At 48.5% G+C, this 24,306-nt stretch overlaps 2 protein-coding genes across 8 annotated transcripts in view; both read right to left on the minus strand.

The window, feature by feature from the left end:
• The window catches only part of LOC113588140 (immunoglobulin superfamily member 2), a 17,240-nt gene extending 8,600 nt beyond the window's left edge, over positions 1 to 8,640 (minus strand). Inside the window, exons 1-4 of one of the 6 annotated variants that reach the window (XM_081720544.1) lie at positions 8,189 to 8,640; positions 2,204 to 8,025; positions 1,405 to 1,782; positions 1 to 100 (exon numbers count right to left, since the gene is read on the minus strand). The exon at positions 1 to 100 is cut by the window's left edge and continues 311 nt beyond it. In XM_081720544.1, coding sequence (XP_081576670.1) covers positions 1 to 100; positions 1,405 to 1,782; positions 2,204 to 2,285 — 560 coding nt within the window. In that variant the 5' untranslated portion in view covers positions 2,286 to 8,025; positions 8,189 to 8,640. Of the gene's footprint in view, positions 101 to 1,404; positions 1,783 to 2,203 lie in introns of all 6 variants that reach the window. The other 5 variants (XM_081720545.1, XM_035522761.2, XM_081720543.1 and 2 more) reach the window with 5 other exon arrangements.
• A 143-nt stretch (positions 8,641 to 8,783) lies between these two features.
• On the minus strand, positions 8,784 to 23,542 carry ptgfrna (prostaglandin F2 receptor inhibitor a). 2 transcript variants are annotated; one of them, XM_035522763.2, is made up of 9 exons: positions 22,954 to 23,541; positions 19,804 to 20,178; positions 18,375 to 18,791; positions 17,334 to 17,717; positions 15,012 to 15,434; positions 14,113 to 14,517; positions 13,188 to 13,295; positions 10,715 to 11,023; positions 8,784 to 10,526 (listed from the first exon to the last, which is right to left on the minus strand). In XM_035522763.2, exons 1-9 carry the CDS (start codon positions 23,000 to 23,002, stop codon positions 10,366 to 10,368), a joined length of 2,631 nt encoding a protein of 876 aa, XP_035378656.2. In that variant the 5' UTR covers positions 23,003 to 23,541; the 3' UTR covers positions 8,784 to 10,365. The 2 variants fall into 2 exon arrangements, with proteins under 2 accessions (XP_035378656.2, XP_081576673.1); XM_081720547.1 differs by lacking the exon at positions 15,012 to 15,434 and having other exon boundaries at positions 22,954 to 23,542.
• Positions 23,543 to 24,306: the final 764 nt, after the last annotated feature.

Consider the following 24,306-nt stretch of genomic DNA (forward strand, 5'->3'; position numbering starts at 1 on the left):
GTCTGACTGGACACCTGACATTCCAGCTGCAGGGACGCACCCTCAGACATGCTGTGAGACGCAGGGCCGGAGTACAACGCCACCAGGGTGTCTTCAATGACTGTCAAGGATAGAACACACACGCTTCAAATGTTGGTTCAGGTCTGGACTCTGTGGTGGCCAATCCATGTGTGAAAATGATGTCTCATGCTCCCTGAACCACTCTTTCACAATTTGATTCAGATGAATCCTGGCATTGTCATCTTGGAATGTGCCCGTGCCATCAGGGAAGAAAAAATCCATTGATGGAATAACCTGCTCGTTCAGTATATTTAGTTAGTCAGCTGACCTCATTCTTTGAGCACATAACGTTGCTGAACCTAGACCTGACCAACTGCAGCAATCCCAGATCATAGCACTGCCCCCACAGGCTTATATGAACTCATCATGCCTAGTGCCTACCATCACTTCAGCTGACTCTCTTCTTACCCTGATGCTCCCATCACTCTGGAACAGGGTAAACCTGGACTTATCAGACCACATGATATTCTTCCATTGCTCCAGAGTCCAATCTTTATGCTCCCTAGCAAATTGAAGCCGTTTTGCCGGTTAGCATTACTGACAAGTGGTTTTCTTAAGGCTACACAGCTGTTTAGTCCCAATCCCTTAAATTCCCTTCGCACTGTGCATGTGGAAATGCTCTTACTTTCACTATTAAACATATCTGAGTTCTACTGTTGTAGAAGTGATCACCAATCACGATCATTCAAGATTTTAGATTTTTTTCTGACCACATTCCTTCCTCTAAGATGATGTTTCTCCACTGTCCTTCCACTTTTTAATAATGGCTTGGTCAGTTCTTAACCCGATTTTAGTAGTTTCAGCAATCTTCTTAGATGTTTTCTCTGCTTGATGTAGGCCAATAATTTGACCCTTCTGAAACAGATGAACATCTTTTCCACGACCACAGGATGTGACTTTCGATATGGTTGTTTAACAAATGAGAAGCTACTCACTGCGTCAGTCACTGTTAAATAACTTGTTGCCAGCTGAAACAATCAGCCATGCAGTAATTATGCAATGGGAGGCTCTTACCTACTTGCTTAGTCAAATCCAGGTGGTGACCCTTTTTTTTGGCCAGGCAGTATATATATGGATGTATGTTTGTGTGTGTTTGTGTGCGCACAGCATTTATCTATTTTATCCAAAACACCTCACAATTCTCTCTGAATACAACTTGAACAATTGAGGGTTAAGGGTCTTGCTCAGGGGCCCAACAGTGGCAACCTGGCAGTGGTGGGACTTGAACCAGCAACCTTCTGATTACTAGTTGAGTATCTTTACCTCTGAGACACCACTGCACCCACTGAATGAGTGTGTGTTAGGGATAGTGTTGTGCCTGTTGTAGGATTAAAACTAAGTTACCGTTCACCGTCGTTCTTGCATTGTATGTTCCGAAAAAAGTCCCATCTGTGTTTGGCGTATAACACTCGTAGGTCCCCGCATCATTTGCATGCAGGGATGAAATGTGGAGAACAACGGAGGAGCCAGACAGCCTCTCGATCATGATGTCTTTGTTGCGCACTCTCCCGGAGAACATGGCATAAGCATAGTTCTGGTCAGCGGTGTGAATTATCTGGATTTCCAGCTCTGGGGCCTCAGGTTTAAACAAGGAGAAGGCAAACTCCTGCCAGGCGGATCCCTTAAAGCCACTGACACTACAGGAGAGGGACATGGGAAAACCCTTCACACGGTAGAGCGGACCCACCGGCATCTCCACCAGGCGCTGAGCGCGGCACAAATCTGGAGGGAGAAGGTGAGCTTATCATTTAGTGAAACAAAACGCACCTCAAACTTTGAGATGAAAATGTTACAGATTACTACACTGACGTAACTCATTATTAATAATTCTTAGTAGGTTATGTCAAATTGACTTCTAGATGATAAATGGATGGTAAACAAATTGCACTAATGATTTGAATTGAAATGCAGCTGAACTACAACAATGCATTAAAGGTTTTTAATCATTTAAGAAAGTTAAAAGGCCTTTCTTAAACACTTTAATTAGCTTTGGTAAACTGAATGTAAACTACCATGAGGTACAAATGTTGAAATGTTAACAACTGCATTATATGCTGATGTAACCTCTGAAAGGTCTTTCTCACGGTCACGTAGTCGTGTGGGAAGCAGTTAGAGACGTGAGATTGGGTTGGTGTGATCTCACCTGTGCACAGGAGACATCCGAGGAACCCTAGCAGAACCTGCTGCCACGGCCAGAGGAGAAGGCCACGCATCCTGAACCCCATCACCCTGCCAGATCACTGCTGCGGAACGTCTAGCGAGTTAAAAGGAGTAGCACAGTCTAGCACCAGCACTGATGGGAGGAAATGAAAGCATGTGGGTTTCCTGTTCTCACTGCGTGCCCTTATCATGCCTGTTGACAGATGCAGCTTGTTGGGGTTTTTTTTTATCAGATAAGGGAAAATAAAAATTTGAAATAAATAGGAGCTTTTACTTGACGAGCTGCCCAGCCGCACACAGCTCAACCTGCTCCAGGACCCACTACTCTAGACGACACAGTGTGAGGATTCCACCTCAGACATTTTCACACTGTAGGTTTATCGCCTGCGTCCCATTTTCTAGCACACAACAGCCGGATTGTTGGCATGCTACAACTCTTAACCTTAAACAAAAGGTCGCTTGTCTCGTGCTTCTTTAAAGTTGGTGAAATGGAGGCTTGCGCGAGTGCTGATGCCCATTTTGTTGAATGGGAAGATTCATTATAAATATCAGAATAGGTGCAAAATTATTAAGGAACTTCCAGTAGAATTCAGGAACCCAGCCCACCAGGGACATTTTCCCGAGCTTGCTTTGAGCCAGATATAGTCATTTGTGCTTCTAATTTCTCAGTCGAATCAAGGTCCACTCTTGGCAAATTGGAAATTGTCATTGAATTTAACGAGAATCTTGGACTCCTTCTTTTCTAGCACACAACAGCCGGATTGTTGGCATGCTACAACTCTTAACTGAGAGTGTGTTTTCTGCTGAAACAGTATAAAATGTAGTCTGGCAGCGAGAGCTCCGTGCTAAACTTCTTTATGCTATGATCAGGTGTGTGATGTTGGAACTGAACTGGCCAGCGCTTCCCCAGACGCAGAGTCTGTCACCCTGGTAGCGAGAACATCACATACCATTGCAGGAACTAACAGCTAACATCGCCATCTAGTGGACAGAGATGTTGCTTTTCCACATGGCTTGAAAACGCTGTGTTCAGTCCAGTGATGTATTGAATACACGGGAGAGAAACGGTTGTTTTCCCTGAAGAGGAAACGTAAAGAGGCTTGAATGGTCCAGTATGTAGCTGCGATTGAGGAAGTTGTCAACTTTGCCACATTTGCTTATCAGTTAGAAGTTGTGTGTCCATGTGCGTCACCCCCGTCTGTTACTACAGTGATTAAAGCTACGGTAAGGAACTCCGTATGAAAGCGGGCCCAATGTGCTGAGAAGATATTTTGATTCTGCTACTAAACGCTGACCCAGTCCTATACTCAGCGCAAAAACCAAAACCACACTGCTCGTGGACAGTTGCACGGAAATAAGCACTGGAAAATATGCGCTGCAAAGAAAAAACGGAACAAAATGAAACTCGTTCTTAATAATCGGCCTCGCAGTCAAGAATATATATGTAAAACGTGTAAAAACGCTTACGTCAGAATGTCCCAAGGTGCACACTAGCCCTTCATCTATCAACACGCCATCATTCTCTTATCTTTCCATAATGGTCTTTGTGTTTTTTATTCTTTTGTTTTCAAAATAGACACCATATTCTCCCATTCTTCACAACATGCAACTTATAAAACAGCCCCTAAGCTTAGTGCTAAAGTAAGTTGATGTTTCCTGGTTAAATATTTTGAGTCTCAGATCTCAACTGTGTTCAAGTTTGTTTGTCTTAATCGAGCCATCTCCCTTCCTTATGTTCGACTTCCTCTCTTTCTCGTCCCACTGTTCTCATTGAAATTGAATGTATGTCTCAGAAATGTAAATAAAAATATCAGTATTCCTTTCTCACAAACTCAGTGTTATTTATATTCTACGACAACCATCCAAACAGCCACACACACAATAATAAAAAGATCTAATACACCCGTCCGTGCTTGAATTTCTGGAGTGGAAATGTGACACAGCTCGCGCTTTAAATGTGAAGGCGCGTGCACGCGTGACGTTATTGCAGGCTCATAAAAGAATGCAAAACTACATTTTTGCTCATTTCGACCTTATTTTCGCCTTTACTGTTATTAAACAAAACAAAGGGTTGCACTCGATTTAAATTTTAACATCGACAACAATTTCACTGTAAAAAAAACAAACAAACAAACAAAAAAAACACATGGAAGGATGCAAAGGTTTGGGGTTTGTTTGGAAATTACGAGCGTTTGAAAAATTCCGATTGTACTAATGTAAACGGTTTAACATGCCAAGTACATACAAACTCGCTTTGGTATGACACCTTCAGCCGTTGTTCCGTTTCAAATACCAAAGACACGTGTAACGCGCACATAACCAGTCCATCATGGCTATCTGCATGTTTGACACGACGGTGCAGTAAACCAAGGCCTTGCTGCTGAGCGGGGCAGCGCATACATCAACATTTTAAGATCGCTCAGCATTCACAAGACAGTTACAGTCTCAGCGCCACAGAAGACAAGCGTCCTACACATGAGAAAAGGGCTTTTCTTCCAGACATTAGAAGAGTTTACATAAAAAGACAACCAAAACGACTGGAACCATCTCAAGCATATAAATCCACTGAAAAAGTTTTGATTTATTTTTATTGATGTTCTTATTCTACTGACATCTCCTTATAATGGTAATGCTGGTCACGGGGACCTGCAGTGTGTGAACCAGGAGATGGCCGTTAACCGCGCTGTAACACACACACACACACACACGTTCCGGTCCGGCGTGCTCGTGCACCGTAGATCCCGTAGATAAGGGCTTAAGTACGAGGCGCCGCGAGGACTTTCGCACAGTCACCAACACGTTTCCCGTCCGTGCAGTACATGTGAGTGTGTCTTACTAACGCAGAGTAAGGCAATGCATTCACCGCCACGCCAGGTAAAACGCACACCTGAGCACGAGGAGAGCTGGGAGCCAACCAGGCGCGTGGGAACCAGCAGGTGACTCACTCGCGCGTACCAGAGCTGCTCAAAGCTGGACCTCGAACGCGAAACCGGTTCTGCGATCCCTTGTGATCCCGCACCCCTCGTGACTCACGTACCCGGTTGGCAACTTTGTCGTCACACCTGGATATAGGGAGGGCGGCGCGCGTGCAGGCCCTGGACCCTGTGAGTCATACGGGCTGCGGTCGGCACGCGCCGCCACGAACGTGGTGTGTGATGTTTAATTATTGTTTTTTTTTTTTCTCAGATTTCTTCATTGTATTTTTAATTCTCGTCGTTTACAAAATGATAAATGATTTATTTACAAGCGATTGCAATGTAAGCTCACAAATATAACAGTAAAGAACATAAGACATGCATCCTCTGTATGTTTCTACAGCGATTAATTTTTGTTTGTTTCTGACTATGAGAAAAGGCGTTATATAAATGTAAGCAACAAGCTCTCAACAAAACAGTAACCTACAATACAGTCGAGCGGTACCTGATGCTCCCCAGATTAAAGGTCTTCCACAGTGAACGTTGTCTCCAGCCCACTGAAAGCGAGAAGGTGAGGCAGGAGACCGTAGCAAAATCAAGTCTGTAGCCAAAAGTGCAGTAATGGCTATAAAATCCGCTTTACATGAATTACAGTGGAGTGGTACTAAAAAGTGCAGAGATACAGGTGGTTCCCGAGAAGTCTGAGATGTAATAAAGATGTCTACCCCATAATCATGCAAAGACAGTCAAGACAAAAATGTGTGTGTGTGTGTGTGTGGAAGGAGCTTGGTGACACCTGTAAGAAAGTAAAAACACCACCATGGAGTCTAGATAGTCAGACTCTAGTCATAAAGACAGTGTCTGATTTTACATTGGCTCAGCCTGCATCTCGCACAAGCAGACAAAGAATGAACACGACAGAGGAGACCTGTCTGGAAATGTAGTCAAGAGAGGGCCAAAATTTGACTTCAACAAATTATCCAATTTGATTTGAATATCAAGATATGTGAAGCTATGAAAAGCTAAACGTTATGTAGGGGATACGTACAAGTTGCAGCACTTAAAGAGAATAGATCACATTTGTCCAAGTTAAGTTTGCATCCTGAAATTTGACAGGACGAGGAAAGAGCAGCACACATTGCTACTACAGACACAGACAGGTTGGATATTTACAGATCCGGGTCATGTGCATACAGGAGAATTTGATACTCAGGATAACTCTTAGTTATACCCGTTATCCAAGAACTCAAAGTGCAACAGCTAAAGTTACAGCCATGTTACACAAACGGATGCACAGAGAACAGAGAACCGTTCTGGAGAAGTGTGGTGGTTCTGACGCAGTTGTAGCTATTAAAGCAGCTTCAGCCAGCTGATAAAATTCTTGCCAAAACCAAACCTCAAAGTATAAAGAAGATATTCTCATTCGACCAAGTCAAAGGCCTTTTACTGTGTCCAGTGAAATTCTAGCCTCTGGGTGGAAGGATTATACGCTACACCGAAGGTGTCTAATCTTAAAAAGAGGGTCCGTTTTGGATAACCCATATAGTCTGCAGCGACAGTAGACAGGAGGACTCACTGCTGATAACCTTAAACAAAAGGTCGCTTGTCTCGTGCTTCTTTAAAGTTGGTGAAATGGAGGCTTGCGCGAGTGCTGATGCCCATTTTGTTGAATGGGAAGATTCATTATAAATATCAGAATAGGTGCAAAATTATTAAGGAACTTCCAGTAGAATTCAGGAACCCAGCCCACCAGGGACATTTTCCCGAGCTTGCTTTGAGCCAGATATAGTCATTTGTGCTTCTAATTTCTCAGTCGAATCAAGGTCCACTCTTGGCAAATTGGAAATTGTCATTGAATTTAACGAGAATCTTGGACTCCTTCCTCGACGAGTACCAGTCAGTCAGGACTGAAATATGAAGTGAAGTCACTCGGACACCACTCGTTTGACTCCTGAAGCCAAGGGTACAAAATCACACCATCTGCAAAGAAACAAAATGAAGTCGACGACTTCCTCTCTCCTAGAGTCCCAGTGGCGTATCTGAACTCGCCCGCATCCTCAACAGAGTCCCAGTGGTGTGTTAGGCAGAGGCCACACTTTCCTGACCTGTAGGCAGACCTAAAAAACAGACAGCTGCTCCACAGCAATGTGCTAGTGACTAGAACTTTCCTACACAAGCTCCACACATTCAGCTTCTCTCTAAAACCATCTTGGTGTGGTTTTGCTGCTGTATGATTTACCAAGAACCTAAAATAATACTTGAATATTATTTAACTTTTCCATTGCAACTCATCAGGTCATCAGAACATGAAATAAAAGACCCTCGTTAGTAAGTTTACAGTAGGCCTGAAATACCGAGGAAAACAGTTACGGACACTGGGAAGTCCTGAAATGCAGAGGAAAACAGACTTACAAATAACTCAAAAAGAAGAGACAGACTGTTAATAGCCATTTTATAGGTAGCAACAATGTCGTTACTATTAGGGGAATGTGTGAAAAACTCAATGTCCAACAATGTAGCTCTCCTTTCTAAAAATGAATAGTCACCAACTCAGTTTTCGGAGACGTCAGACACAAAAGGGACATCAGACCTGCTGAATGTCATGAACTTTGATGGTTGTTTCACTTTTACTTTCGTCAGTCACAGATCAGCCCTGGAGGTGACACACAGACAGGACACAGACAGACACTCCACCCAGCTAGCATTGTTACTCGCGGACGTCAAACTCGGAGAGTTGTTCACCTGACTGCTGTTCTCACAGTTGGCTCGTGGTGCATGTATCCCTCTTCATCACAGGACAGCTCTTTTTGAGCCGCGCTCATCCAAGGTGTAGAAACTGACGCATGCTCCGACATGAGGGAGGCAGGCCCTGCACCACAGGACCGCCCAGCTGCCATAAGAAAACAAAACTTAAAAGAAAATATATAAAATCTAAGAGAGAACTGGATTCTGTTATGGGTCACTGTGGTTTTTTTTGTCATACGAGTTTTGTTTGTTGCCATAACTGGTACAACGTTCACTGTCTTGTGGGAAAATATTGAAAATCCACTCACTTCCATTCTGGTTGGGAAATCTACAAACGACGACACACCCCATGTTACCAATCCCAGAACAAGATGCCTAGCAACGGTAACTACAACAAACACCACTAGCTCACTGTGCTAACAACTTCCTGTTTAAAAAACAAACCCCCCAACAAAACTTCCAAAATTACAAACCAAGAAGAAGTGTCGCATAAGAAAGCCTTTATCGAGTTGTCATGAAAAGTAATTATATTATCTTCTTTGCTAAACATAAAAGTTTTGAGGAGATTTACAGACAAATCAGGTAGCCCTTTTCAGAAGGGATTGGGGTTGGGAGTAATGTCATATTTCACACGAGCCATTCTGGCCTTCAATTCCATCCGATCGCCCTCGAATGAGAAACAAATCGCCTGCCGCTGTCCATCTACGACGGTTTGGACATTTTTAATTTCTCATTTTTGAAAACAAAATCATCTTATAAAAGTGACATATTGATACCAAATCTGATGCAATTAGAAAAAACAAAAAACAAAAAACACTAACGTTTTTCCAAACCGTTTTTGGTAAATGTCACCTTTAAAATAAAAGTAGTAGTTAATCATTACTCAAAGAAAAATAAAAGCAATGACATTTTAGAGCTGTTTATTAAATCTCGTATATCATTTTGAAATTCCAGTGTGACTCTTTCCATGCTGCACAGAGACGCTTCAGAGGGACGACAAAAAAGGGATGCATTAAAGAAACAAAGGAAAAGACTGATAAAGAAGCGGAAAGAGGAAAGATGGTGAAGTCCGCAAATCCGATGTGAGTGAAGACGCACGGTTCGGGGAACTCGCAGTTAGAAAACATTTGTTAGCCAATTCAGGGTTTGGAGACGTTCCTGTCTCAATTATTTAAGGAGTTGTGAGAAATTCTCAATCATTTAAAAAAAAAACAAAAAAAAAATCACACACACACACACACACACACACACACACACACACACACACACACACACACACACACACGTTCTTTGCAAAAGAGAAACTCCACAACATTTTACTCAGATGATCTACTTATATTTACAAAACATTCCCCAAAACACGATTAAAAACAGTAATAAAACTCTAAAATGGAGTTTAAAAATGCCCCACCCTGCAGGAGTGAAGAGAGTGCGTGCATCTGACAGGATTCCTGGGTCCGCTTCCTGTTAGGAGACCAGGGCAGTGTGTTCCCGAGGAACCGTGTCCAGACAAGCGAAGGCACACGCTGCAGGGGTCACGCGCGGCTCAGACGAGTCCGACCGCACAGTGAAACGAGGAGCACGAAATACAACGTGGCACGAAAAACAAACCTACTACAAGTCTGTGTGCGCGAGTGCGGTCTGAGGGCACACTTCACATGCACTTTGAAGGATGAACAATGCACTGTAAAAGTGACACGCAACTGTGCGTGTGCGTGTGTGTGCGCGCGTGCGTAGGGAATGCAGAGTGGAGGGAGTGAACATTATGTATTGAAAATAAGGGCATTTAAAAGGTCAGTGGACACACACAAGGAGCACGGCAGGTCTTTCCCCCAGTGCCTCGCTCTAGTACGTCATGTTCCCAGTCTCCATGACAACTCCTGCTCTAGCCAAACGGAGCCCCGTCAAGAGGGTCCCGGAGCCACGAGGGCCAGTGCGTCCAGCCGTCACGGTCAGCGACGTGTCTGATCCACGGCGGACTTTGGAAGGTCAGATCTCTGGAGCTGTTGCATGGCGTCTGGAACGTGACCCTGATGGCCCGGCAGGGTGTCAGGTGGTGGGGTGATGGGGGTGTTAGTGTTGCGTCAGAACGGAGTGTGTTAGCAGACGTTTCTGCCAAAATTGATCCCAGTGCCTTGGTCGTCCTCACCTGGGACACAGAACCATTCCTGTCGGAGCCCTTCAGGACATCACTCGGCACACGGAACAGCCGTCACCGAGGTGGCGGGGCTCCGGTTTGTTCCTGAGAGTTGTTGAAAGTCGTCGTCGTCTCCCTCCCTGACCACAACGGCCCCGGTCGCACACGCACAGTCTACTGGAGTCTCTTTCTTCTCGGAAGTGGTGCACGTGCACATGGCACACGCGTGGCTCACGTGTGAACAGTTGTTAGGAAATTAGTATCCAAGCTAGCTTGAAGGGGAACAAGGCAAAAACAACGTCACGTTATCTGGAGGGAAGTGAGCTGGGTTTGGCGCCCTCTAGTGGCTCAGTCCATCTCCAGGTCTATGAGCTTGTTGCGAGGGGCGTGCATGGGGCTGCGTGAGAGGCACCAGTGAGCAGAGATCAGCCCCACCACGACCGAAAGGAGGCCAGCAGCCAACGCGGCGGCCAGACCGCACAGCACGGGAATCTGCACCGAATCCCAAACTGAGGAAACAAAACATCACCGCCATCAGCAAGAGGCCAACATTGTCACCTTCAACAGAAAAGCATCGCTGCACCATCTGTTATTCCAAATCTAGTTATTCTCTACACGTTAGACGTAAAAGCGCGGATTACGTCCACAGCTCTAAACGCCGGGTCGTAACACGGAGCGGAAACAGAGAAATCCTCACATGCCAAGCTGACGGCGAGGGAGACGGGCGCGGAGGTGAGCTCGCGGCCCTCACGCCACAGTCCACTGGCCGAGATGTACCAGAGCCGGGCGGTGCAGTGATACTCGCCCATGTGGCGGTCGTGAGCACGGTGCAGCCTCAGCACGAAGGCGTGGCGGTCTGTGCGCTCTAGGCTGAACTCGGCGCTCTCGTTAGCACTGCCCCTCCTCACCACGCCCCAGCGGTCCATGCTGATCAGGGGCACAGCACCGCCGTTGTCCATAGCCAGCAGCGGCGTCTGGAACCAGCGCACGTCGTACGCCACGTCACCTGGGGGGAGAGAGAGAGAGAGCGCAGGAGGAAGCCGCAGAGAACAAAAATGAAAACAGGAACACAAAAGAAGAGTCTGAATACCTCCATCATAACATCACTGTGTTGGGCAAGAAAGGAAGTGTGACTAATGTCTCTTTAATAAAGCTCTACTCCTCTGGGAGGATAGAGGTGATTGGTCTGCACCAGGACTAGAGACGGGTCCTTGCTTGCTCCCTGACTGCTGATGTAAGGAATCTCTACAAAAGACCCAAGTAAGGCTGAACTACCAACAAACAGAAGTCCAACTCTCGGGCTTCCACACCTCCCAGTTCAGTTTAGCGTCAACGTCACCCCCACACCCTAAAGAGAAAAACGGCCGCGTCTATGCACGCGCAGTGCAGATACAAACTACACAGACCAAATCCACACACACACACTCACACTATGAGCAAATCCACACACAGACAGACCATGACCAAATTCACTGACAAGTCCAATGTCAATGTAGCTTCAGAGATCCAAAACCATCCAGGCATACAGGCCAAACCGATGATTCTCAATTAGCAACAGCTCCGTTTCTCAGCTGTCTCCAAATATGGTCTGAATGCAGTGGCTTCCTTCTTCCATCTGCGGTTGCCAGACTGAGTTCCTCCAGTCCTCTGTCTGCTCGCATACACCAAATCCTCCCCCTCAAATGTACATAGTGGAACGTACCCTGTGCCAAGCCATTTTCCCAACATGCCTTGCGGTCAATTAAACAGAGAGGGTTTTGTGATAACACTGTTTGGTTTTCTTGAGTGGAGAGCTGAGTGGTTTCCATCACACACACACTGGTACTGCTGTAAGTGTGTGTGATGAGGGCCCCAAACACACTCCGAGCGCGCCTGCGACGCGGAGATCACGTCCAAGCCGCAGGGAGCACGATGCCCCCCATTCTCGAACTCGGAATAACAACCAAGCCAAAATCACCTTTGAAACGCGAGTTCCACTTTTGCACGGGCGAAACGTGACAATTCAGAACAGAAGCGTTGATTTAAGCCTGCGCATATTCTTCCCCAACATCTCAATACAAATCTCCCAACATCTCAATAACTCACTGCAATTCAAACGCTAATTGGGATTCCACTGTATAAACCAGTGCTGTAATCGACACCAGTCAGATTCACCACACCGAGACGCGCCACTAGACTCTCATGCGGCGACAGAGACATGTTAAGACAAGGGGGATAGAAAAAAAAAACCAACAACTATGTAACAACACACCAAGCGCACACGCACACACGTGGGCACACGCATGCACGGCACACGCCCGGTCTTTACTGGTAATGGGGAAGAGACGCTGCAGGCTAGCGCCTCCGTCGACTGGGTTTACACACCCTGGGGACACGCATGCATACGGCAGAGGGTGGGACATTCCTGTGCGTTCCCGTGTGTTACTCAACGCTGTGCTACAGCAGTGAAACAGTCCGCGGAAAACCCGGTAAACTCCGAGTGTCTCTGGCTCGGCACACCTGATCATTACTGAGTGTTAACTTACAGAACTACGGCCAAAGATGCACAACCACACCCCCTGCTGTTCCTAAATAAAACCACAAAAAAACAACAACAAAAAAAAACCCCACTGCTAAGAAGAGGCGTGCGAGTATACATAGCAACTCTCCTGTCAAACAGACGTAGCAACTCTCCTGTCAAACACAACCAAGCCTTCCACCCCCCACAGCTAAACACACAATGACCCAAATCTGAAAACCAAACAGCAACAAGACAGAAACACTGAGGCGCCTTCAAGTCAAAACACGGCCGTAAAAAGTCCCACATCCTCTGCCAGAACACGCTTCACTACTCTGGATTCCAGAGTTCCACCGTCCTGCCACCAGCCAAAGGGTTTCATGGTCTATGTATGAAGGAATCAACGTTCTGGATAAGAATACATTTCTGGCTGAGAGTGTGTGTGCTGAGAAGAGCTACTGGCACTACAGGCTACTCCTGAATGAGTGGTTTATTTATGGATTGTGTGTTTGCCTCCAGTTGAATACAAAAGCACAAACAACCTTACTGCAAACACACACAGAGCGAGAGGGCCGTGGGACCACCTGCAGGGCATGTGGACTGTGTTTCTGGTGATATGCAACGTTCTGCGCGACACAGGCCAAACGGCCATGGACGCGTCACTCTGGCTTGCCTGTGTTGGGTGTGGCTCCCAGTATGGCCATGGTGCATTCAATTTGGGCTGTGTCCCCAGGAGAGACGCTGTCCCTGTCCGAGCGGATAGAAACATTGAATACTGGACCTGAGAGGGACACACACACACACACACACACACACACACACACACACACCCCCACACACACACACACACACACACACACACACACACACACACACACACACACACACACACACACACACACACACACACACACACACACACACACACACACACACACACACACACACACACACACACACACACACACACACACACACACACACGTCAATAAAGACTTTGCTCCAAAGGCAGACCGGTGTTTGACAGACAAACAGGCCGACTGACCAACCAACCACTGCTTGTAGCTGAAGGACTGTAGCTTGTCTCCTGGACCTCCGAGGCTCGTTCATTTACACACCACACGTTAATTAGCAGGTTAGCGCTCCGATACGAGCTTTGGAGGCCAGGAGATGGGAGGAAAGACAGCGCACTCTCTCCAGCCAAGAGAGGGGATCAGGAGGAGGCGCAGACACAAAGATCTCTGTCTTCACACATCAGCTTCAGGCCAGTTCACACGACCGAGCACACAGAGAGAGAAGGAGGGAGGGAGGGAGAGAGAGGGAGGGACAGACAGACAGAGAGAGGGGGAGAGAGGGAGGGAGGGGGAGACACACAGACACAGAGAGAGGGAGGGAGGGAGAGAGAGAGAGAGAGAGAGAGAGAGGGAGGGGGAGAGACAGACAGACAGAGAGAGAGGGGGAGAGAGGGAGGGACAGACAGACGGAGAGAGGGGGAGACACACAGAGAGACAGACACAGAGAGAGGGAGGGAGAGAGAGGGACAGACAGAGAGAGAGAGAGAGAGAGACACACAGAGAGACAGACACAGAGAGAGAGACCTGCATCTGTGAAGGTGATCTCTATTTTGTTGGACTCTGCGCTGACTGCCCTGCTCCAGTCTTCGCTCTGGTCCCTGGTCCAGGCCGTCACATCGCAGTAGTAGAAGCCCCTGTCGGAGACCTGGGCCCCATACAGACGGAAGCGGTACTCCAGCTGTCCGGTCTTCTCCAGCGCCACGCTGTCTGTGCGACTGGCGGCCATCCCCTCCTCCAGCTGCAGGACAGAGTCCGCACTCAGGGACACCACCTTGCGGGGGTTTGAGCCCTGCCTCTCCACGAAGCGGATCAGCACGGAGTAGCCAGGGTTCTGGATGTTCTGACCCGTCACGCGGCAGCTCATCTCGAACGTGGACCCGCCGGTAGCAGCCTCGCGCACCCGATGAGCGACTACATTGAGAAGCGGAGCTGCACGGAGCACAGGTCAAAAGGTCATTAACATTCCACGAGTATTTTCCTGCTGAACTCAGCCACGCTCAAGATATCCAGACTGGTCCGGATTACACGGTTACAGTACAATCAAGGCGAGCTATTCAGAGTTCTGCGCTCGAGCTGGTATGTGAACAACAGACATTAACCAGCCTGACAGCAACGCTACTGTGAACAAAATCACGTCAGCACCAGAACTAAAGCTTCACATGTGCCTTCGGCGGATCTAACGGACTGCAGTGAGCAAAGAAAGGACGTTCTGGGAATATCATTACTATTACTTCTAATTAATAAGCAAACATCCTAGAGTGTGCTGAGAACATTCATGTAATTGCTTTTGTATGCATTCTTCCAGATATTTGTGAGAACGGCGGAGAGACCGACAGACTGATGGACAGAGAGACAGATAGTACTCATAATAGCATACTAGTGTCCTCGTACGACCCTACAGCAGAGACGGGTCAGGCGCTTACTCTGGGCTGTCCACTCTACCGTGACGGGAAGTGACTGGCGTTCCGGGGACTTGTCCCAGCCTCCCCGGAGGCTGCGGGTCCACGCCGCGACCTTGCAGGAGTAACGGCCCATGTCCTGATCCCGAGAGCGCAGGACGAACAGACGGAAGGTGGCAGGACCGCTGCGCCCCGCCGTGACGGCGCCCGTCTCCAGCCTCTGTCGGTAGCTGTCTCCCGGAAGCAGCACGCCAAGCTCATCCACCGTGGCGACGGTCATAGGGCCGGAGACCACGCCTTCCGGCCTGCGCTCGCCGTACGTCCACGTCACGCTCAGACGGCCGTCCGGCACGTTCCGGATGTCGGTCACGTTGCAGAGAAGCTCGGTTGGGTCGCCAGTGAACCTGGGGCTCACAGGAGCTGTCAGGTTGACTTTGAAGTCTGGTTCTGTGACAGGGCAGAGCAGGACGTTCACTAGAAAGGAACATTAATCAGAAACCTGGCAACCACATGAATCTACAGCTTGAGCTGTTTGAGAGCGTTAGTCCTGTAGTGTAGCTTCCGAGTAAAGGGTTTACATTCCTTCCAGTATCAGCTGTCATTGTTCAATGTCTCACACACACACACACACACACAGTTAATACCATGTATGTCAAACCATACCACATGGATTTCAACACTAGTCTTATACCAGCCAGCTGTTGTGTGGTTGGAAAACAGGCCAGCTTGTGCCACTGAGGGCATTTCTGTAACTTCCTGAAAACACAGAACCTCATCTTATGACCTCTGAATTTGAGAGGCAAAACATTCAAGCTAAAGTGAAGTCTTACCGTCGCCTACGTGTGTGAGTGGCTTTAACCGCTCACTGCCAACATTTTACTAGGTCACTTAAAATAAGTCTGAAGACGACCCAGATCCAGTGCTCACGTGAACCACAGTTCCAGCTGGGAAGTTGGAAATGCAAACTACTGCGAGAGGGAATGCAAGCAGAACATCTCTGTTCTCCTCCTGCAGATGGAAGAAGGAACCAGCTATGATATGGAACCATCAGCCGAGCAGCAGTGACCACGTCGTCTGACCAAACAGGGAGACAGAGACGCAAACGCAGCCAAGAGGAGCTGCACACCGTTAAAGGAGGAGGAACATGGAGGTGTGTGCAGGGGAAGAGGAGGAGGTCTGGCAGAAGGTTCAGCACGGTCTCCAGAGACGGCACCTTCCTCGAGAAACCCTTTGGCACCCTTCAGAAAGTAAACATTACAGCTCAGAACCACCGTTAATGTCACGCTGGGGCTTCATTCGGCCCTTAAAAAGGTTCATTTCTATAAAATGAGGTCACTAATACACATACACACACACACACACAAATTACTTCACTGTAAACAAGTTAAATAAATAAATAAATGAAAATTCCTTCTATTGAACAACTGCCAGTTAAGAAGTTCTCACATGTTCCTACATTTCCTGGCTGCCAGCCAGGCAGAACAGAGATAAACAACCTCACCGGTGCACTCTGATTCCATTACCCAGAAAGCTCACTGACGCAATCCGACTGCATTACCCAGAAACATGCAACCCTTGAAACAGTTAAAGAAATCGTCATTTAAAACAGAGGTGGACACGCACACAGCGTTCCTGATCCGTGTGGTACGTATAAACAGAGGTGGACACGCGCACACAGAACGTTCCTGATCCGTGTGGTACGTATAAACAGAGGTGGACACGCGCACACAGAGCGTTCCTGATCCGTGTGGTACGTATAAACAGAGGTGGACACACTGCGTTTCTGATGCGTGATGGTCCCCTGTGCACAGTTAACAATGTGCTCTGTGTTAGCACACAGGTCTAGATGTGTTTAATCCTGCATTCGACAGATGTTCAACAGAAATGAGATCCAACTCAGAGGATGAGAAGCATGTTAGCTGTAGGAATGTGAGGTAAACACAGCACGGAGTGTGAGACCAAACCTTACTCCACCTCAGCCAGAGAGACAAACATGGAACATCTTACATTTTACATCAGATCTGAGAGCACAAAGGACTAAAAACTGTACGTCTGGGATTTGGACTGTAGTTCAAAAACCAAACAAAAACCCCACTGATGACCAAACCAGATACTGCACGAGCAAAGCAGGTGCGAATCTCAAGAGAGACGCGGGTTAGTGGAGTCTTTAGGTGAGCCATGACTGAGCACTTCATCAGGGTGCGTGTCTGGACAGATATCAGGACGTGCTCACAACACTCTTAATGCGGGACGGAGAAGGAGACGAGATGATGAGAAAGAATGATAAATAGGAGAGGGACATCAGGAGGACAGGACAGAGTGAGGCAGCGAGAGATTGTCCTTTACCTAGTCGTGTTACCAGCACGTGGACAGGGAAGGATGTCTTCTCTGCAGCCTGGTACCAACCCCTGAAGCCCTGGCGTAGCCACGCTTTGACCTGGCACGCGTACAGGCCCGAGTCGGAGCGCTGCACACTGGGTAGGAGGAGCCTGAACGTGCCCGGCCCGACCCTGCGCATGCCCGCAAGCTCTGAGCCCCCCAGGACTTGCCCATCAAGGCCCACGCGGAGCAGCTCCCGCAGAATGCCCGGTGCGTCAGCGGCACCGAAGAGCCACGTCACCTCCAGGCCCAGAAAGGTGAGGTTTCCAGCAGACACCGAGCAGGTCAGGTTCAGCGTGTCCTCCACGCTGAGGGTCACGTTCTTCTGCACAGTGACCGTCAGAGACTGGGCTGAAGAGGAGAGAAGAAAGATGAGAAGAGAACCACACAGAGGAAAGCTGGACCCTGAGCTCCTGTTAGAACATCAGCGATCTCAGAGAGCCCTGGACTGTGGTCTTATCTTCCACCTAAGGCAGAAGACATTAGCTGAGCACAGTGTGAAGAACATCCATGCAGGGGTGATTTAACCAAACACCACGAAGAGGGCACAGCACAGACCCAGCCACCATTCCTCATGGTGTTTCATCATTACAGACAGTGTTTACAGAGAGCGGCCTTTCTGCTTTCTCTCAACTACACAGCTCACTTTCTCTTCTCACGAAGGCTTATTTAGTAGGGCAGCCCAGCCCTCATCACAAAAAACACAACAGCACAGTTGCCGAGACTGTCAGCACAACTCGCCTTGACTAAATACCACCTGCTTGTAGAAAACCAGACCACTAGTCACCTGCAGACAGTCCGCTCATGCAGAAATACTGAATTAAAAGTGTCATTTGGTATCATTTAATTTACAGAACAGTATCTGGTTCCTGCTGGTCTCTGCCCTGTTCCTGAACTTCTCCAGCTCTTTCCAGCCGCGCAGTGACTGTTTCAGTGGTTAAACTGTCCCATTTGAGTCATTGTCTTGGTCTGACTCAAATAAAAGGTAAAAAAAAAGGTGTTACTCACCTATGGGTGTGACTGTAACACTTCCCATGTCTTCACTCTTTTCCAGAATCTTCTGCCAGCCTTTCCCGCCTCCAGGCTGCCTCGTCCATTCCCTAGCCGTGCACATGTACACGCCCTGATCCAGTGCTAGCGCCTCCTTCAGCTCCATCCTGTAAACGCCCCCCCCACGCAGGTCCAAGAGGAGGCCACCATCCGCGTAACGCTCGGTGAAGGCTGGGCCCACCCGCACCGCCTCGTCCGGGCCGAACGTCAGGATGTCCTCCGGCGAGCCGGTCCCCTTTCTAACGGACCAGGTGATGGACAGGAAGGTGTGTGCCGTGTAGGCCCGGCTGGCGTTGCAGTGAAGCTGCACAGACTGGCCCTCCAAGACAGCGGCGCTAGGAATGGCAGGACTGACTTTCAGCGTGTCTCCGATCACTGCGTGCGCGCACACACACACACACACACACACACACATGAAATGGCCGTTAAGGATATTACAGTGTTAGTCACCGATATTGCACTTCCCTCTAACCTACAAAGACTTCATGTGTGAGTGAAGAATTCTCTCCCAAATAAATAAATAAGTTATCTTCCTCTAACTACATCAGAATTCTCTTACACTCCTGTCCCTGTGGTGTCTGGAGTCCCTCATGGGGAATCAGTACTGTGGCTCCAATTCACTACACCAGTACGGAGTGAACACACACCCACCAGGCGCCAGTACAGAGTGAGTACATAACCAGCATCAGTTCCCAGTGAGAACTGATTCCCAGTGCGATTCCCAGTTCCCAATGCGAAGTGATTCCTTAATTGTGACATTCCTCTCTTCACCAGCTCCTTGTACAGCTCCCTCCCAAACCTTCTACACCAGCTAATCACACTCGTACATTAAGAGTGGAGAATCTCAAAAGACCTGCAAAGGAGCTCCATCTTAAACTCCATGAACACCTCAAAACTACCGAGGTCCTGAGAACCTGCTATAATATCCGCAGGAAACCACCGATTATGAGAGATTGGGGCCCGGTTTCCCATAATAACTGTAGTACCAAGCTCATCTTAAATAGAGAGAGTGTGTTGCGTGTAATACTCGCTCGACCATTTAAATGCGACCTCTGTTTCCTGGTGCTTTTGGGAAACACAGCCCCGATGAAGTCTCCGTTCACCCCTGCCAGCTGGCATGCAAATTCGGAGCCACTTCCTGTCTGTGTTGGGAGGTCAGTGCCCTGTCCGTACATCAACCTGCGATCAGCCGACCATGACGAGGAACAGCTCGCTGTACTAAACGACACAGCTGACCTTAAAAGTCGATTCTTTTCCTGTGGAATTTATTTATGGAAAACACTCAGCCCCAGTAGTATCCTTGGCCCCATTCTGATTCTGCTTCAGAGGAGAATAAAAATAGCAACGTTAAAACCGTAGATGGCACAAACATGGCATGCGCTCCTACCTCTGAGCTCCACATCCGCATAGTAGTTTCCACTGATGACAGAGTCCGTGCTGGGGGTGCTACAGCGGTAGGTGGTGCTGTCCGAGGCCCTGACATTTCTGATGGTCAGCTCCACCGAAGCTTCGCCCAGTTTCTTAAGACTGATGTCGCCACTTTCGACCCGGTCCAGCACTGAGGTGTGCGTGTACATGGGGTCGAAGGTGGAGACCAGCTGGATGTCTTGACCTCCATCACCGGTAATCAGGGACCACTCAAAGTCCTGGTCTCTGGGCCCCTGATAGTCCGAAACGTTACAGCGAATGGACACAGACTGGCCCTCAACACGCACCAATGGACCATCTGGCACGGTCACCAATCTGCTCTCACACAGCACGGCTGAAACACGCAAAGAAACACACACACACACACACACACACACACACACACACAGCTTTGTCCAAACAGGGTTTTTAACATTATTTTAAATTCGACAGATTAAACAAAAAAGTTGTTTTATCCCTTTCGATGTGCTAAATAAGTTTAAGACCTACAACATAGCAAACACTGTTGAGTTAAAAAAAAAAAAAAAAAAACTAATAACATTTCAACAATGATAAATGTTTTTTTTTTTAATTTCTACAAAATATTTATAATACTAGATTGAGTCAAACACCAGAGCTAGCAGACAGCAAATATGTAAATTCTTCAAGGAAATACAGCTGCCCTGCCACTGCACACGTATACAACATGTAAATGACATGAGCTCCGCTGTGCTGGCAAACAACAAACATCAGGACCAGAACACATACACAGCCGCAGTGCCCATCTCACTCTTTCATGCATTTCCATCTCTGAAGTGACTTCTGCCAAGTAGTAACCTGACCAATTAATTCATTAATAGCATTTTTAAAAATCAATAATGGCTTTGATTTTGCACAGGATAAGAGAAGAGTAAATATGGCATGTCGAGAGGAGTCGATGTTGGACAGATTGGTGTACGGTCATGCTACTTTGACAGCATTACAACTCTATCCTTTGGAAAGTTTCATTAACCCTTACGACCGTCCACATAATTGAAGAGCACGTGAATGGACTGAACTTTTAAACGGAAATAACCATATCTGGCAAACATCTATCCTGACCCAAGACCTGAATTCAGACAGTCAGAGTTTGTGATAATGTTCAGATTTTAACGACTGAGCAAACAGTGGCGACCACCGAGGAGATTACGACCACCGGACAAGCGGGGACACGCTGCGTGACGCCGTTGCACGCGAGGGCGAGGTTACAGCGGCCAGACTCTGACACACAGAAGCTGGAGGCATGCGAGGGCTTGTCTCCACACAGACATGTACCAGCAGAACACTTCAGCCCAGAGACAAGCAGATAAACAGCAAGATAAAATATTGGAAAGAAATACATGCTGGGAATTTAACAGGTGTATAACGGAGAAGACCACCGCTTCCCAGTACACCTGGGGAGAGGCGACGCCGTTGGTTAGAGCTGATGTGAATGTTAAAATATTTGAAAGTCAGATGCATTATATTTGGTCAACTATATTCCGGTGAATTTTCCCCTTCAGATGTGTTAACCAATAAGCTTGTCTGAACCGGTTATGCAGGATATAAAGTGTGGCTCATGGCTGTGCAGAGAGCAAAAGTGCTTAGGCAAAAAAAAAAAAAAAAAAAAATCATGGAATCAAGGCGTGAAAAACACACGTGCTCAAACCGGAAGAGACCAGTCACGAGCGTTTCACACAAGGACCTGTTAGACACACAGCACCTGAGAGCACCAACCTTCGCCTCGCCGCTCCACCCACCGACCCCCCCAACCTTCGCCGCTCCACCCACCGACCCCCCCAACCTTCGCCGCTCCACCCACCGACCCCCCAACCTTCGCCGCTCCACCCACCGACCCCCCCAACCTTCGCCGCTCCACTCACCGACCCCCCAACCTTCGCCGCTCCACCCACCGACCCCCCCAACCTTCGCCGCTCCACCCACCGACCCCCCCAACCTTCGCCGCTCCACTCACCGACCCCCCAACCTTCGCCGCTCCACCCACCGACCCCCCCAACCTTCGCCGCTCCACCCACCGACCCCCCAACCTTCGCCGCTCCACCCACCGACCCCCCAACCTTCGCCGCTCCACCCACCGACCCCCCCAACCTTCGCCGCTCCACCCACCGACCCCCCCAACCTTCGCCGCTCCACCCACCGACCCCCCCAACCTTCGCCGCTCCACCCACCGACCCCCCCAACCTTCGCCGCTCCACCCACCGACCCCCCAACCTTCGCCGCTCCACCCACCGACCCCCCAACATTCGCCGCTCCACTCACCAACCCCAACCTTCGCCGCTCCACTCACCAACCCCAACATTCGCCGCTCCACCCACCGACCCCCCAACCTTCGCCGCTCCACCCACCGACCCCCCAACATTCGCCGCTCCACTCACCAACCCCAACATTCGCCGCTCCACTCACCAACCCCCAACATTCGCTACTCCACAGTCAATACGAAGCTGACCAATCACACAAAGATTCACTGGTGAAGACCTTATTTATTTATTATTGTACAGGGATTAATAATAATAATAATAATAATAATACTAATAATAATAACAATAATATTATTATTGTTGTTGTTAAAATGTTGTTTATTATGTTTTAGTTGATTCAGAGGTTCAGTCCCGTTTCCGAAATAGTACTGATAACTGTAAAAAAAAACAACAACTGTGAACTACCGATATAAAACAATCAACAGCTTTAACGTCTCCCTCTCTCCATCTAGATTCGTTTTCTTTCGCCATCCTTCCCTGAGTGCTCGTTCCCGTTACAGATCTCTACTGTGTCGAGGTTTACTGCTACACCGGCAGTGGAGGATCAGTGGTGAAGGTACTGGACTTGTTTGCTTGTTCAAGTCCCACCGCTGCCAGGTTTCCACTGCTGGGCCCCTGAGCAAGACCCTTAACCCTCAATTACTCGAGCTGTGTTCAGTCAGAACTGCAAGTCGCTTTGCATAAAAGCGTCAGATAAATGCTGTAAACATAAATGTATAAAGCGATCAGAACTTTAGAGGCGAGCGCAAGCACCCCGCGTCGAGGCCGCGCCGGGACCATTTCCCACGTACAAGTCGAACTCTCCCAACGGAGCTCTTAAAAACGCCACTTACCAAGTTCCAGCACCAGAACAAAAAGCAAGAATCCCTTTTGTTGTCGCATCTTGAGAAAGCGCGGATTTTCCCACGGGCTCGCCTTCGTCAACGCGCCACGAGCGCAGAGAGGCCGACAGCTCCGTCCCGTGCGGAGCCTCTCCTCACGCGCCGTCGCAACCGGAGCTCCTCGCGCTGGAAGCGTCTCTACAGAAGCAGCGACCCAAAGGTCCGGGAGAGACTGCGCGCGCGGTGCGTGCCTGCCCGAGCCCTGGCCGGAAGTGTGCGTCCTGCTCCTTTTTTATTGGACAAGGGAGGACGACGACAGCACGTCGCCCGGCGCAGGTGAACGACCGCGCCCGCGAGGCGTGCGACAGCACGTGCAAAAACGGAGTCACGCCAAATCTCCCCCAGAATAACCGAACGTCTCGAGACGCGTTGCTCCGCTTGGCCCAGATCCAGACCTTCTCCTCGAGCCTCCGCGGAACGACACCGAACGGCTCGTGTATGTCCAGGGAAAGAGACACGGCGGTGTTTGGGTCAAAGAGGCAAGAAAATCAGGTTATCCCAAACCCCGTGACGTGCTTGGAAAAAGCGAGTAGCATATGAGTCAGAGTTTGTCATGTCCATACTGCTGCTAACACACGCACGTTTACGTAGTGGGCGTGGCTGCCCCGCCCTGAACCAATGCAGTCAGAAAAAACGTGGCACACCTGTAACACTTGCAAACACAGCATAACGAGTGCGCCTAATAAACTACTGGCCGAAATCAGCTTAGACTGTGCGTCTGTTTAAAAATGTTGCACGTATCAGAAAGGCTGCACACGTGCGCCCTAGAGCAGGCACCCTGCGGAGCTGCACGGCCGTGTTGCGTTCGCCCTGCGGGGCTGCATCCAGGCTGCACGGCCGTGTTGCGTTCGCCCTGCGGGGCTGCATCCAGGCCCTGCGGCCTGTTCTGTAGCCCGGGCTGGGGGCAGGGCTCTTCTCAACTCTCCACCTCGCTTCCGGCTTTTCCGGCTTTTATGTCTGAACTTGTGCTTCGAACAGTGTCACTGATAACATTACACGTTATCTTTCTGGACTGAGATTTCTCGTTTTTGGATGTGGAGTTCACACCATTCCAGTGCGATACTGGGACGCAGGAAAATCCACAAAACATTTCCATTTATGGCATTTAGTGTACGCTGTTATTCAGAGCATCTTACAAAAGTGCTGTCATCTACTCATAGCATGGGTCCTAGCCAGTCCAGTGCGTTTTTCTCTTTAAACTCTTCTAAGATTTTGTTTGGTCTCTCACACGACATTAATCATACCTCACTTTTATATTCAATAAGTCTATTTCGCTTATAAAAAACAATCAATTTAGAACTTTTT

Source organism: Electrophorus electricus, chromosome 9 (assembly GCF_041902795.1).
Source record: "Electrophorus electricus isolate QZ-2024a chromosome 9, ASM4190279v1, whole genome shotgun sequence".
Lineage (NCBI taxonomy): Eukaryota > Metazoa > Chordata > Actinopteri > Gymnotiformes > Gymnotidae > Electrophorus > Electrophorus electricus.

Bases quoted from the DNA above. Each gene is read 5' to 3' on its own strand.
- ptgfrna (XM_035522763.2), bottom strand. From the start codon at position 23,002: ATGCGACAACAAAAGGGATTCTTGCTTTTTGTTCTGGTGCTGGAACTT. The intron at 18,792-19,803 runs GTAGGAGCGCAT...GCGCGCACGCAG, and splicing joins TGCGGATGTGGAGCTCAGAG to TGATCGGAGACACGCTGAAA. The intron at 13,296-14,112 runs GTCTCTCTCTCT...TGTCCCTCTCAG, and splicing joins GATCACCTTCACAGATGCAG to GTCCAGTATTCAATGTTTCT.